Source organism: Pararge aegeria, chromosome 25 (genome assembly GCF_905163445.1).
Source record: "Pararge aegeria chromosome 25, ilParAegt1.1, whole genome shotgun sequence".
Taxonomy (NCBI): domain Eukaryota; kingdom Metazoa; phylum Arthropoda; class Insecta; order Lepidoptera; family Nymphalidae; genus Pararge; species Pararge aegeria.
Window position 1 is genome coordinate 6,732,057 of NC_053204.1, and position 16,449 is coordinate 6,748,505.

The following is a 16,449-nucleotide window of genomic DNA, read 5'->3' on the forward strand; positions in this document are numbered from 1 at the left end:
CTAGTCTAATGTTTTTGTTTGAAGACGATTGCTATTTGTAATAGAACTGATGGTGAGTAGGTATATAGTTTAAAGTTTTAGTATAAAAGGGAATGGCAGTCTTTAAACTCATAGCATAGGTAATTTTTTTACCTTCGAGAATTTCTTAGTGTTGATATCGACCCGTCACGTCATGCGTTTATATAAATTTCATTAGGGAGAGTGGGATGCTTACAGCGCTAGGCTGCTAAGCTAAATAGCTACCTATCCTACTAAGATCATAGCTCCATATAAAAATACATTAATAAGACATAATAAAGATAGTAGCATAAACGTTGAACCATTCTAGTACAGAGATAGCTTGATACTTTTAAATCCGAAAAATTAGGTGCAGCTACATCCTTCTACACAAGCAGGCGCCGCACCGGCGTATCACGTATGCCGTAAATGCTGTACATGCCGTATGCCGTGCACAGCTGATAAAGAGAAAAAAAAGCACATTTTTTTTCTCTTGAATTTGGTAAGTATCTACAGGGTTAGAAGCTTTTTCGGTGTGTCGTATAGTCTGTTGCAATTTCATAGTGTCGGTACACCGGCAGGAGAAATTTTAAATTTATGCTTTTTCCTTTTGTAAATTTTTGACAAAGGGTAACGAGAGCAATGACGAAAGACTGTTTATTGAACTCAAATGCCGTGGACAGGCTATCAAACATTAATGTATGGAGCTGTTGCAAGAAATAAGGAAGTGCCAATAATTAATTGGCAATACTTCGCACATCATTATTCAATATAATTACGGTTAGGATTTCAACGTTGTGCTTGTTTCACTGACCTAATGGTAATAATAGACGTCCCTGATTTAAATACTGCGTAACCATAGAAGATAAAAGCACAACGTAATAAAACAATAAAATATTGTCTATAAACTCTATTGTATTGAGCATAAATTATTATAATTATTTAATAATTACTGGATACCTACTTTTTTAATAAAATTCGTTACATTAATACAAAAAATTGAAACGATCCAATTTACTCTAAGAAATTAAATGATTACAAAAGGAAAAAAATCTTTTTTCTTCGCATTCGGTCAAAAACTAAAATACCCGATTTACGAGTTTATACTTTAATGGCGTTATCTATGAACTTATTTGAAGGCTCCCGTATAAAATGTTACCAAAAAAACTACTTATTTTAGTTTGTAAAATAAAAACCGTACTAATTCTACGTGAGTATAATATAATATAATGTTTTTTTTATATCGAGTATAGCATAGCCATTTCGTTGATACGCGAAAGCCACGTTTGCGAGCATGCAAATCAATAATTACTAAGGCTAGGGCAATTGAATTGGCGCCCATGCAAAGCCTGAATGACAAAATATAGAGTTCGCAGTTTCCTGTTTCTGTCCCCTGCCTCAGTCTTAGATCGTGTTCCGGCGCGAACCGACAACTTCTTTTGGTTAATGATTCTAAAACGTTAGCAAAAAATCGTTTCAATTTGTTGTAAAAATTCTGACATTAATAATAATTAAATTAAAATAATTAGCAATTACATAAAATTTTAAAAACAAAACTAAAGCTTCTATTAACGAAAGTATTGCACATTAAAAAAATGTTTTTTTTATTAACTAAGTTTTAAATGCTAACTTTGGCTAGCTAATTTTTCTTTAGGTGTACTATTTTTTTGCAAATCTTGTGGCGTTTCACTTGCTTCAACATTTTCATTCGATTCAGCCGTTTGTTCAACGTTTTCAGAATATTGCTGTTCTTCGGTGTACTCTTGATTATATTGTGTATTATCATAGGCTTGTTCGGTATTATTTCCATCTGTAGGATAATTATCCTCATATTGTTCTCCATATTGAGCGTTAGGATCTGCGTATTGCTGTGGATATTGTTCATAATTTTCATACTGTTCAGTGTATTGTTGGGGTTGTTCAAAGTTTGGTTGCGTTTGTTCATAGTTTTGTTGTGGTGGTTCATAATTTTGCTCGTAATTCTGATACTCTTCTGGGCTATACTGTTGATTATCGTACTGCTGTGTCTCACCCTCTACAGGTATATTATCAGCAACATATTCAAGTTGATCTTGGTCCATGCCTTTTGTATCATCAACTTTTGTTTGGTCTATAACCTCTTTTTCTCTATTGACGCCTGTATTATAATCTTGACTTACAACATTTGATTCTAAAGGTTCCGAATCATCTGTTTCCATCTTTTGTTGAGGTGTTATGTTATCTTTTGATAGTTGCTTGTGTATAATTTTTTCATCTTTACCACTTGACTCTCTTGAATTTTGTTTGGACAACTTTCTCTGTGATTTAATATCTTGGTTATGGTAATCTTGTTTTGAGATAGTATGTTCTTCTGGCTCGTTGTATTCTTGTGTATTAATTGGTTGGTCATGAGGTGCTCCTATGTTGTAATTTGCTGTAAGATCGCTAGGTTGTTCTTGTATGTGGTCTTGGATTACATCTCCTGATGTTTCGTGATCACTGTGGAGGTTTGTATCGAGACTGGGGTCTGGTCTGAATGCGGGGTCTCTGGGGGGCTCAGTTCCGGTATAGACTGGTCCGGAATCGGGTTGGGAATGTGGTATTCTGTTGGTTGTGGGCGTGTGCGAGGAAGGTGCTGAAAAAAATATATTTTGTATATTGAAACAATTTTTGTGTAATTTGGTAGATTTCAATAATGATTTCATTAAAGATTGCTACTGTTTAAGTAAAGGATTTTTCCTTGCCTGTGGCTACTGTTTTTCTGCACTATAATCTTGTAGTTTGTTTTATTATTAATGGAATGGAAGATAGATTTTTACCAACATCACCTAACACTACTAACTAGTAACTACCAGCTACCTATAACTATAATTTCAGAGAAATTAAATTAAATGGAGAAATTACTTGGTATGATTTAAGAAACAATAAAGAACATATTTTTTTTATAATTTTTATTAGTGTTTTTAACTACACTTGGAGGAATTATCAATTTTATAAATTTAAAATGCATATAAAATTTTTCGGAACCGACAGAATTTGAACCTGCGACTCTGAGGCAATCGCGGCCTGAGCGCTTTCTCCAACTAGGCTACGGCTCTCCTACCGTCGATGTCGAAATTAGTATATTGCCTTTCACCTCAGTCTCTTAGCGACTGTAGCGTGATCTAGTAGGAAACGTTGCAATTTCGATCTACTTTTTTTATATGCATTTTAAATTTATAAAATTAATAAAGAACATAATGTAATCTTAGAACTAAGATGAGTAATACTCATTTTTCCATTCCATTTTTCCAAGACGTATGATGTTTCTACTAAAATAGGCTAATGCCAATATTATCTTCAATATTCTGATCATAAAAACCAGAATATTGGATGTGTTGGCAAATAAACTCAAAAAGTATAAAACGGGCTAACTATTATGAAATAGAACACTCAGCCTCAAATCAAAATTATTGAACAAATTATTTTGGAGCATAATCCCTAGTCAAAGACATTATACTATAAGCGTAGATGAGTAAAGATTTAACTCAATTACTTACTCTCAATACCACGTACCTTGAAAATTGCTAGGTGGGTGCGAGTACGGAGTCTGTATAGATCGTCCGAGGTGCTCTACTTGACGCTGCAGAGTTGCCAGTTCTTTCCTGAACACACACACACACGTGGTCACACGCACACACTCAAGTGCCACACGGATACATGCAAATAGTTTTGTTGCAAATATCACACACATATTGAAGATACTTGATCCGTAGTTGTATCGTATTAATTTAGGGGACGCCTGCCATTGCCAGACGGTCGATTTGTCCTATGTAAGGACCATTCCACCCTATTCCCCATTTGATCCATGGTAAACATACATACAATAAAATTCAAAGTACCTTTAATTTTTTAAAGTATTTTAGTATAACATAATAAGAAATTGCAATAAAGTTATATTAAGTAATTCAGCATTAGCCATGTCCATTCTATGGACATTTGAAATTTAAAATTGAAAAGTGTTAAATTTTAAATCAGTCATTGATAAATTAAAACTTATCAGCACTTATTCACACAGATCAGTATATTTAGTAAAAATATTTATGGTCACTAGTGATGTAAAAAGCATACGATATTGAAATGGGCATGCACTTATCTGCGGATTAGTATAGCATATTTAATCTAACTAGGTCATGTCATACTTAATGTATTATATAGAGTATTTTGGTTTTCTAAACAATTTTTGCATCCTTTCTTACCTTAATAGGATCATCATCAGAGTCGTCAATTTTATCGAGCGAGAGATCACTTAGATTTCTGCTCAAGTTACCAATTTCATCTCTAGCTTGTCCATTATAAATAGATCCATTAGCACCTCTAAATCTATTTCTATATGTATGTGGAGTGGAGTTCAAATAAGTGCGGTCTAAGTCATAGTTTGAGCTACTTGGATATCCACTTAGGGGAGTGTAACTTCGATAAGGTGCTATGGTGGTAGTGCAGTATTTTTTATGAGAAGACCATAAGTTTCTCAGTTTTCTCATAAGTTCAGAATTTCTGCAAAGCAACTTTGTCTTTTCCATTCTGAAAGAGAGTGTTTGTGGGTGTATGAGTGTTTGGATCTAATGTGTCTGATAAGAATTAGACAACGGCCTAAGGGTGGATTTAAACGGTTCAAAATCAATGAATTATTTTTGGTGAAAAATAATCATTAATGCAACATGAATAAGCAAGAAGAGGTGAATCAAAAAATACAGCATGGTTGTGAAAATGAAAATCATGATGAGATAAATAATGAAGAACCGTCTAATTCTGGATTTAGTAAAATACAATTTAAGGATGTTTTTAGTATTAAAAACGAACTATCTTTCTCTTTTCGAATTATATTTATCGCCGTTATCTAAAATCTTAATAGCCAATCGCTAAAATAACTCATGTCAAAATATTTATTTGATAACCATTAATTATTACAAGTAGATACCTCATTCAAAAATGCTATCATTACCCATTAAAATATAAACAATCTAAAATAACATCGACAGTGATGCCATTTCTGTTGTTACAAATCTCACAAATAAATTGATAGGTCTAGAAAAATGATCGTATCATTTTCCATGAAGAACATACAGAAAGGATACATAGAGAGAGGAGGCCATACTTTTAGACCTGTAAATTATGCTTAGTGATTTGTGTACGAAGGAATTTGCACTATTTTTATATAATTTAGTCATTATTATTGCACATAGAAACAATTAGCTATAACAATAACATTCATATTTAAAATTGATAATTAAATATAATTGATTAGGTAAGTAAAGTAGTAATAGTATTGCACAAAGTTATGGTAACTTTAAAACAAGCAACAACATTAAAGCGGTTTAAGTTATACTATCGTTATATGTACAACATAAAGTATACAAGAATAAGCATAACGAAATCTTGATTTTCTATTCATCATCTTTTACTTCTACATGTTGATCAGGTTCGTTTTCTATAAAAATTGCATTTACTGCAGCATTCTTAGAAGAATCGTCTGAATTAATCTCTAAATCCAAATTTTCATTTTTGTGCAAAGCATTGTCTATAACTAAATTTTCACTTAAATTTTCTTGTACTATGTCTTCAACGTTTACTGAATCTGGTTGTAAATTGGGAGATGTTTTAGCCTCACTGCATGTCTCAAGCACTGCGCCATTTATATCGTCCTTAACCACTGATTCTGTGCATTCCTTGTCTTTAGCATCAACAATTTCTACTGTCTCTTTTAATATGTGAACATTCCTATCAGTGACTTCCATACTTATACTATTTTTAACACCCTTATTCCTATCTGGAGATACAACTTCCTCGATATGCGATTCACGTCTCTTCTTTTCCTTTTTTCTCGGTTTAGGAATCAGTTTAACGCTGATGTCAACTTTAATCGGCTCCTTTTTCTCCCGTAAAAAGGGCTGTTGAATCATCAGCGGTAGATTGTAGATTTTTTCCCCGTGAACGTTAGTGAGATCCTGATTCGTCGTTAATGGGCCAACAATTATTGGCGCATAGTTATTCGACGAATCGGACTCTCTTGCGTGGCGCCTCGCCGAACGTTGTGTCGTGATTGGTGATTCTTGAGTTCTTGAGTGGTCGCGCTGTGTTCTGATTGGTTCGTCTGTACGGCTGCGACTCTGCGCTCTGCCTGTTACCAATAAAAACACAGCACGACGTTAGGATATAATCATATTTTTATCCCAACATTGGGCCAACATGATCAAATTGATCAGATGTATTTTAAGATTTTTTGATCTTAAATTAATAGTTATTATTAATCTTTTTACAAGTAATTAAACTAAGTTGGTCTCAATGTTCGGAAGTGCTATGGGTAATGATGGCAATGTAAAAGATATCGAATGAGTAAAAGTGCTTTGGACTGGTCAAAGAAATTTAGTACTTATTTGCATGCAATTAAAGTTGAAAATAATTCGTACTTGTGCCTACGACTCGCGTCGTCGAGCTTGTCTGTAAGCAAACGACATTCGCTGGTGAGTTTCTCCATCAGACTGTTTTGTGATTGTATCATGGACTCCAACTCAGCCACGGTCTTAGCTGTGGAACCAAATTAATTCTCTAGAACCCTTTTGAAAACTGAACCACTAACTTTCCAAACATTAACTATAAAATAAATAATATTTTGGGAATAAACTTAATGTAATCCTGTCTAAAAGTAATTTGGTTAAGTCTTAAGTAATATTAAGGTAACACTAAACAAGGTAGCAATGAACAATCTGATGGTTAAACTATTGAAGTTAAGAAAGAATCAAGCCCTTTCAACTATACATATTTCATGCAAGCGCCATAATGAAAGGGTAAATTATAAATGTTTTGAAGTGTAATATGGAATTTTAAAAAAGATGGAGTCTTTCAAAACATCAATAGTTTACCCAATGAATGATTGTGGTTCAATACTTGTAGCCAATTTTGTTTTATTCTGTTAGAGGAATACGTTCTAGTCAAGAAAGCATTAGGTTTTGAGGTGATAATTAATTAAAAACGTTTAACTTACCATGTTTATTTTCCATGGATTCCATCATCGATGAAAGTTCTTTCTCCTTTTTATTCTTGTCTGGTGATAAAGGAGTAAGATTCTTCATATTCATCTGTGGATTTTAAATTTGCGTTTTCATCAATTTATCTTTTTAAATGTCTTATTTAGTTTTTCTTTTTATGCTATGATTATATTTATGTAAAAAATGATTAAACCTAAAATTTTATGCAAATCGATAATTTTCTGTCTTTCCTCATATTGGGATTTAATTAGGTAACAATTCATAAAAGCTACAGTTCTGAGTACATGAATATAATATCTTTCACAATATTAAAAGCATCGTATTCAAAATCGAGATTTTCTTAAAAGCTGTTTTTGTAATATAAAAGATTTATTAGTTAGAGTTATTTTTACATGAAATGGTTAAAAGTAAATATATACCTCCTTCTCTAGGGTAGAGATTTGCTCTGACAAGCGCAAATTTTCTCTGCGTGAATGGACCAAATCTGCATCGGCTCGATCCAGGCGTTGACGTAGAGATTGTATCTAAAAAAAAAAAAGGGTTTTGTGTAGCTGTTGTTTTTATACCATATTTGGTACTTTATCTGAGCCTGGAAGAGATCATTATAACTGATAAGGCCACCAAATTGTATACGATGTGTTTTAATGATTTACAATAAAAGAATTCATTCTTTCACTAGTTCTTAGATTTTTAACAAAATTTGCTTCATTTTGATTAGAGGGGCAAACCAAACAGTTCAACTCCCGTCCACAATGGCTTTACGACAGAGCAAGAGGCATTCTGGTTTTTAACAAGACTCTTGTGATTAGCTTTTCCTTGAATATATCATATAACATCAAAAGAAGCATTCCTTCAGTGTGTTAACTAATAAAATTAATAGTGCTCAACTTTGAATAACTTCAGAAAGGAGATTTTAAATAAGATCTAAAATAATTTTAATTATGACTTTTTATTCTGATTTCAACACCTTTTAAACTGACACGATGGTCCCATTTAAATTTGACAAAGAACCCACTATTAGATATCATTTATTAAGATCAAGGACACTAAACTAATAAAACACACCGTAGTTTTGTTTATTAAGAAATACTTCTACACTTACTTCTGAATTAAGCCGATTCGATTCATGCTTAGCTTGACGCTGATGCCTTTCGATAGCAAGTCTAGCGCTTGCCAGCTCTTCTTCTAGTGATGCTTTCTCTGCATGAGCTTGTGCTAAATCCGCTTGAAGAGATGCTAAAACGGTAGATGACTTATTAATATTTGTATTGTTAGCTAAATATCTCACTTTCATACCACCAATATTAACAATATATTACCATAGACTAAAATTTGCTCAAATGATCCAATATCTCCTTTAATATTTTCTGATTCTTTACGATTATATTTTTTTTATTGCGCTCCATGTTAGCCTTTGACTACAACCTCACCTGGTGATAAATTATGATGGAACTCTAAGGTAGTTGCGGGCTTACCTGTGAGGGTTATATTTTACCTTTTTTTTTTATTAAAGATAGGCTAGCGTTTGACGACAATCATGCCCGTTAGAAAGCAATGATGAGGTCTATGTTGGAGCAAGCTTGCCTAGAAAAAGCCTATTCACTCTAGCCTTGAAGGTACTCAAATTATACGTGGCAGGAAACACAGTTGCCTGGAGGGCGTTCCACATCTTAGCGGCACGTATCAGGAACGTGGATGAAAAACGTTTACCTATTCCCCTAATCGGTTTCTGAAAAGGAACGCTAAATCGCTTAGCGGCACGTTTTTGTCGGTAGGGTGGTAACTAGCCACGGCGCGGGCCTCCCACGAGACAAATACTTCACCTTATTATATCTCCAACAAAATAAATTAAAAAATAATTCAATAAATTGAACAAAGCTTATTGCGAGACAAAATTAAAATAGGGTATATATTATTAAACATAAGTTTTTTTTATCATTCTTCTGTGCTGTATATTACCTGATTTGTTCTTAAGTTCCATCTTAAGTTCCTCCACAGCGGCATTCTTCATTGACAATTCACGTTTCAAATCGTTTTCTTCACGACGTTGCCTCTCTAGATCCAGCTGAATATTAACGATATCTTAATCAATTAAATAATTACTTATTTAATCATAGTAAGCTTTATTTTATATTCACATAGAAAAATTGTACAGATTCTTTCTACCATCGAAACCTTTCTACAACCGAACTGCGAGACATCTTACGTGCACTGTTACAAGATTCCCGGTTTCCAGCTTTACCGATACCTATCGTTTGAATCATTATCTTGCCATGCATCCTCCATTAGGTCGCATCGCATACTTAGGTCGCATCATCACTTTCTCATTTGTGATCGCAGCCAAGTGCCGGTCCCTATTTTTTCCATTTATCCAAGCAATCACTTTAAAAAATTAAGTACTAGATTGCACAGAACACAGAATCAGTGATTTCTAAATTAGCATTCCCTGTGTCGTGAAGATCACTCCCGTCCAGCACTGCTAGCAGAGGCGTGGCACATTTTAAACAAAATGAAAGGACAAAATTATATATTCTCCCAAAGCTTTATCAACTCTCCGAGCTTTGGCGCACAGATGGAAATAACATCTGAATAATATAATTACTCGTACGTTTAATAATAAACGGGTGTAAAGAATAAAAACACATAAATAATAATAATTACAAAGTAATATTAATATTTACAAGCAAATTTAAGCTGTCTAACGTGTTTGGATCCCTCGTAGCGTTTAGTTTAAAGTTGACGAATTAAGTTATCACTATCAACTCACTTCTATGGTATATTTTACATGTAATGTACGCATCAAAAGTGCCACATATGTGCCATTTGAATAAAGAAATATTTGACTTTGACTTTTACTGTGTACTTATGGATAAGGTACCGAAAATGCTGGCGCTATTTCCCCTTTGAAACTGGTAAGTTTAGCCGTTGTGCTAAATAAGTGCCAGCTCTTGTGCCATATAATTTTTGTCTCCTGCCTGCAGGTTGAACACTGTATGACTATATAAATACAGAGAATAATAATATGTAACTTAAAAAAAAATTGCAACAATTCCGGTGGGGCAAGAGTGACATATATGTTGTGTGTTTGGGTGAGTACAGTGTGGGTGTAGGTTTATAATATAGTATATATTTAAAAGGAACTAAAATTGTACCTGTAACTTAGACACATTGTCATATTGCGCCGCCAAATCGTGCTGTAGCTCATCGAAGTGTGCATTATACCGCTGTTCAGCGGCGCTTCTCTCTTGTATTGCTCTACGTGCACCTTCACCAGCTAGCTCACGCACCTTAGACCGCTCTTTTGCCAAATCATCCTGTTGAAACATTCTGTTATACACAAAAAGCTATACGTGACTATTTAAATGCATAGTATTTTATTTATTTATAAATTTTAAATGCATGTAATAAATTTCGGAACCGAGAGGATAGTATTTCTTTAAAAAAAATTGGAAGTTAAATAAAAGTGTTTAACTTTTAATTTTTGTAAGTTTATCGTTGTATAGGTCGAATCTTGCTACTGGATTTTTTTTTACTACTGGAATTTTGCATACACGTGAGGTTTGGACGACAATTTTTAGTAGCTTGGTGAGATCATTCTAAGTCAATTATGGCGAAGCCCCACAGATTATCCGCCATTTATATTTTAAATGTTTGATACCCAGACCCATGTTATATTCAGATAAAAGACCAGCGTAGAAATTTACTTTTTTTGGTCAAAGGAGAAGAAAGGAGGTTTCTTTCTATAATAAAAAGGTATAACTTGCGTCCTTAACAAATATGGTAATTTAAAGTTGTTATTGTCTTCACTCTCAGCCCACTGTAAAGCATGGAAGAGAGATTTAGCCTTGGAATTAAAGCTTGCAGGCTTGTCAATATGGGTTAGATGGCTTAATATGTTATATTGGTTTTTTATTGTATACTTCATGAATAGAATTCGGAGTGACGTTACATTTTTCTAGAATATACCTGGAAGTACACTTACCTAATCGATTATTATAAGATGTTCTAACATTTTTGGGATTAAATAAATACCTTTCATTATTTCCTTCAAGTAATATCCTTTGGTTGAACCTAAACATACCTTGAGCCGTCGTATTTCCATCTCCAAATTATTCCTCTCTTCCCTTAGCTGGTTTTCCACAGCATCTGAACCTCTTTTGTACTTGTCGTCCCCATCCTTCTGATCTAAGTTTAACTTTAGCTTGGATATCTGAGATTCAAGTGCTGATTTGTCCCTAAATACATTATTTCAATTTAGGTTAAACACTTTTAATTTTTTAAATTGTTTGGCGTTACCAACACCACGTAATCTATTAAATCCTTCTTGCGAATTATACATTACAATTTATCAAAATAATAAATTTGAATATCAAAATGAAATCTTTAATATTTTACCTTTGCAAATTATCAATTTGCCTCTTGAAGCCATCTAGACATGTTGAGTCAACAAGACCGTTAGCCAGCTTTCGTTTATTTTCATTGTTTTCATCCTAAAATATGTTAAGATATATAACTTTTCGGCAATTTGTATATCTAAGCCATCATCAAATAATACTTGATTAAAACCCCGTCATCATTTTAATGATATCTACTAAAATATATTAAAAGAGTTTCCGGCAACTTTCATACGCAAGCAGATGAAAGTCATATCTATTGCTTGATTGGTTTTGTTAGCACTTGTTCCAAAATCCACTTCATTCTTTTAATTATGATTATACTTTCTAAATAATCCAGTCTGTTACTTACCTGCACCTTCTTAAGGTCTATTTTAGCTTGCGTCAATTGAGCCTCTAGCTCGGAGATACGAGACTCGAAGACTATATTTGGTCCTTCCAATCTTGTAGAGCGTTGTTTCGAAGTCCTACGATTTTTGGATGGAGAGATCTGTAACGAATACTTTTTCATTTTTTTAATATGCTTTGCTACGTAGGTATTACACGTCCTTATAAATCTTCTTAATAAATGTACAATGCTTTAAAGTAAAATCCTCAAGCTAAATCGAAATATGAGATGGATTAACCTTATTGTCACTGTCCAATCCAGTACTATCACCCAAGTCATCTAGTTCATCAGTTTCAGATCCTGCGTTATATGAATGGAACATTCTAGAAATCAGTTTGTTCTTCTGAGCCTCGTGCAAATTTTCGTTCTCTGATATAACTTCCTTCACTTTTCCCAGGAGATTGTTGAGCTCATCCTGCAATTGAGGATTGGTTTAGTGACATGTATTTAGTTAACTGGGCCTGCGTACATCTGATATATCGGACCCGAGGCCGCCGACTACCACGTGCGCTTCTGATTTGACAGTAGTATTAGTATCCTTAATATAAGGTTTGCACACTTGCAATCTAAGGTCAGTTTCTACTTTCGATACTCTGTAACGTCGTACGAGTGGTAAGTAAAATGAAATTTATGCACTTTGTCTTAAAACTAAAATCACACCGCCAGTTCTACAGCAAACGCCCCTGGCAAAATCAAAAGCAGTAAGTATTACATAATTTGCGACTCTAAAAGGAGGAGCATTAGGTCAATTTTGTTTTGACGGTACAGTATATGTCTGTACTCAAATGCGTTTCCGAGGTTACGAGGATGCAAATCTTATACTAAGCATACAGGGTGCCTACAACAAAGCATGGCGGAAGGGTGGTGAATTCTTAAATATCCTATACTCATAAAAAAATTGTTAGCGGTCTAACCTGGTATAATAGTATATTAAACGGAACGCTAAAGCGCTCGGCAATTCTTTGTCAGTAGGATAGTAGGAAGTAAGTTGCCAAGGAAATCAACACCAGGCCAGTCAAGAGAAAATTAATGCAAATTCAACTTGGAATATTTACTATAGAGCTTACGAAAGTACCAGGAAGGCATAAAATAAAAGATAAAGGTAACATACCCTGCAGTACTGACTCTCACGCTCGAGTTGTTCGATATACTCCTCCTGCTTTTGTATAAAGTTGACCACGTCTTGGTTGGTACCGCCTGACAAATCCCCGGTTGCGGCTTGTGGTAGTGCTTCAAAGAAAAAAAAAAACTAAATGGAATCGAAATAATTTAAAATATTATCATCATCTTCATACAGAGCACGGGACTCCTCTCAACTTTGTGCGTTCCATGTAGGTTTTTTAACTTGGCGTATATTTCCGTTATTTAAAGACGCAACAGTGGACTAATAGTGTTTTGTTGAGTTGAATAATGTAGTTATACAGGCTATCGGCTTATAGGGTGTTCAATTATACTTGGCGTCTATTTCCTTCGTTTATTAGACCATATTTATACTGTGGTGGTGATCGAAGGTTGTGGTGGTATATTGTTTTTGTTCTGCCTGCCAATGTCTGAAGGGACGCAGTAGTAAACTAGGCACTGCCAGCATGGCATGTGCTCAATCTGTTTGCAATCATATAACTTGGCGTCTATTTCCTTCATATAAAATAACTTAGGTAATCAATTTCTATTTCTATTTCAATTTATTTAGGACCATACATATACATTATATTCTATGTAACATTTATAATACAAGATTTACAATTAAATTACATTATATGTAACGTACTTACAAAAAGTTTGGGCGCAGCCATTTTTAAAATTATAAATTCCATGAATTTTAAAAAAAAACAATTAAGATATAGTATAGGCATAGTAGGGAAAACGATTTTATTTGGGATGCTCAACATCAAAAAAATCATTTACTGAATAAAAGTATAACGCTCAATCAGGTATTTTTTAAATTTATTATTTATTAAATTTATTATTTGTGTGTTCCCAATACTGGCTTAAATATTTTTATTTACATTGCGTGTGTACTTTGGGTGTGCTGTGCTAATTTTTAATACGGGCTGTTGTATTTTTTTTTCCGGAAAACGCCATTCTTACCAGTGGTGGTGATCGTAGGTTGTAGTGGTGCATTATAGTTGTTCAGACTATCGGCGTACAGGGTAGCATACTTGGCGGTAAGTCTTGGCCGCGGTTTGTATTCCGACAGGGTGTTGTAGGAAGTGGAGTACTTCTTGTCGAGATCACCGTCCGATTCGTCGAGGTTCTTAATGGAAGCTGACCCTCCATAACTACGTACCTGTACGTGAAACCATAGATATAGGGCCTTATTAATATATATATTCTTTAAATTTATTTTACGGCCCTGGATTCTAGTCCTTTAAGCCCTTTCAAAAAACTATTACAGTTTAGCATAAAAATTAAAATAAGTTTAAATATTACATTTTAGCTTAAAACTAAGTAATTATCATTTTCTTTGAAACATTAACGCCTTATTAATAAACGTGACATAACCTCGGAATAGTAACCCAGTGTCTTTTTTCACACTTGAACACATTCATAAAGATAACCGTTGTTTTTTTATTTGTGTATACTTATTTTACTGCAATTGTTTTTTTTTCTACCTTTAAAACACTTGAAATTATTGTCTGTGATGAATTAGCCAATAAAGTAATTATAATATTTTTTCCAAAATCACAAAAATATACCTATTGTTAAGACTATTAAAACTTAGTAGAAACTGGGAATAAAACACTAAGAACTAAATATCAAAATTTAATTAGCTCATATTCGAGAGCGTCCATTCTCTTCTTACAAAATAGTTTCAAACAAATGACCAAGAATCGGCGAAGTTTTACCTACTTCTGGCCTACTATTATTAAATTTCAAGAAAAACTAACCAATTTGATTACTGGTTATCTGATATGAAACCAGTCAAGTACCAGATTGTGAATAAAATCGATTCCATAACAAAGGCTTTCGATATGTTACGTAATTATTTGTATAATAATAATAGAGAAAACATTGGATAAGTAATTTAATATAAACTGTAAAACTTTTAAAACTTCAGCATATCTAATTATAATTATAATAATAAATTAGGATAATTTCAGAATGTAGATAACAAACTCAATGACAAAAAAGTTAAAATAAAAAGTTTTCAAACAAAATTTGTAAAAGGAAGGAATAAAACTTACGCTCGGTGCGTTATTCCCAGATAAAAAATATCTCAGCTTCGAAACTGCCTCCTTGTAAGCCAACTCTGTATAATCCGGTATTCTTTTCAATCCATACTCGTTCATTTTCACTGGGCGCCTACACGAATAGTACGGGTTATACATCTTAGATAATCTAGTGTTACATTTTTAAAAAAAGAAAATTAAAAAAAAGAAAAGTTCAAGTTTTGAAATTGGAACTCCTTCTGCGTCGCATTGCGCTCTTCAAGTGGATGTATTTTTTATTGCAGAGTATCGATTGCGCCGTTACTATGGTTACCGTTGTCATGATAAACATTATTATTGCCTGGTTACGGAAAGTCCTTTATAGATTTTTGGTTGGATGTCGGTTCTCAGTAAAGGTAGTGCATTTAGGTAAGTTTAAAATATTATAAATATATATCCTTCTTTTACAGACCACTAAGTCTGATTCCCGGGTTGGGCCAAAAAATTTTAGGGGTTTTCCTTTAAAACTCAATCTTTCAGCGTTGAGTTAAAAAATAGTGGTGTGCCCATGCCTAGGAGAGTAAGTTAACACATCGGTCTCTTTTTTTACGAACATTTTGTGATAAGATTCGTCAATAGTCAACCGCGCGCTTTGAAATAGCTTGATGGTTATAATATGCTCTCTAATAAATCGAAAACTTAAGGTAGGTATTTAGGTTTTATATTATATTACGAAACTTTTTATACATTTATTCCATGATATAAAGCGCATTATAAAAGTAATTAGGTAGACATTCTCGATCAGTTAATTTGTATTTTAACACAATTAAGTGCATTCTAATAATAATAATTTTAACACTTCTGTTCTGGGCTGAATAACTTGCAATTTTTAACAACCTTTGCTTAAACTTGATACAAAAAAAAATGCACTAAATTTATTTTTCTATTCTCAAAGGCTTTGGAATCATGCCGTTTTGCCTTTCGCAGAAAAGTAAAAAGTGCAAAGAAACTTCTTTTCTTAATTTAAATAAATACTTGCCTAATTTTAGACCGTTTGAGTTTCCCGTTCATCTCCTTATCAGAACCCCCGCTGGAACCACTCTTTGTACGATATACAGATTTGGCTTTTAAGAAACTATTCGAGCCCATTCCTTACACTTATCGAATAATAAATTCGACAACCGACCGGATATGACCAAAATATACCTTTTTATTTTCGGTAATATAAACATCAATACAAATTATTTTATATTTTTTTGTCTCTTCTTCACGTACTATTCAAAAGTATTGGGATAAAACTTGAGATGAAAAAATATTGCGCTATAAAAATCCTTTCAGTAAATTATTAACGAGTTTATTAATACATTTCGAATGTATTAAAATTGAAATTTAATTATTTATTCATTAGTAAAAAAAAAGAATCTTTTTTGCACTGACAATGTCACCCGCCCACGGATTCGAAATTTAAAATAAGACCGACAAGACACGACGATTGCATGGAAAGCTTTTCGGAA

At 33.4% G+C, this 16,449-nt stretch overlaps 1 protein-coding gene across 1 annotated transcript; it reads right to left on the reverse strand.

Annotated features, from left to right (window-relative positions):
• Positions 1–1,573: 1,573 nt before the first annotated feature.
• Positions 1,574–16,091, reverse strand: LOC120634853. The gene is given in 17 exon segments (XM_039905686.1): positions 1,574–2,611; positions 3,532–3,655; positions 4,158–4,539; positions 6,426–6,543; positions 7,001–7,094; positions 7,424–7,528; positions 8,107–8,240; positions 8,964–9,069; positions 10,157–10,318; positions 11,086–11,239; positions 11,400–11,494; positions 11,751–11,888; positions 12,025–12,201; positions 12,898–13,016; positions 13,875–14,073; positions 14,972–15,089; positions 15,975–16,091. Coding segments are annotated over 17 exon segments (3,324 nt in total). The 5' UTR covers positions 16,085–16,091; the 3' UTR covers positions 1,574–1,622.
• Between the last annotated feature and the right edge of the window lie 358 nt (positions 16,092–16,449).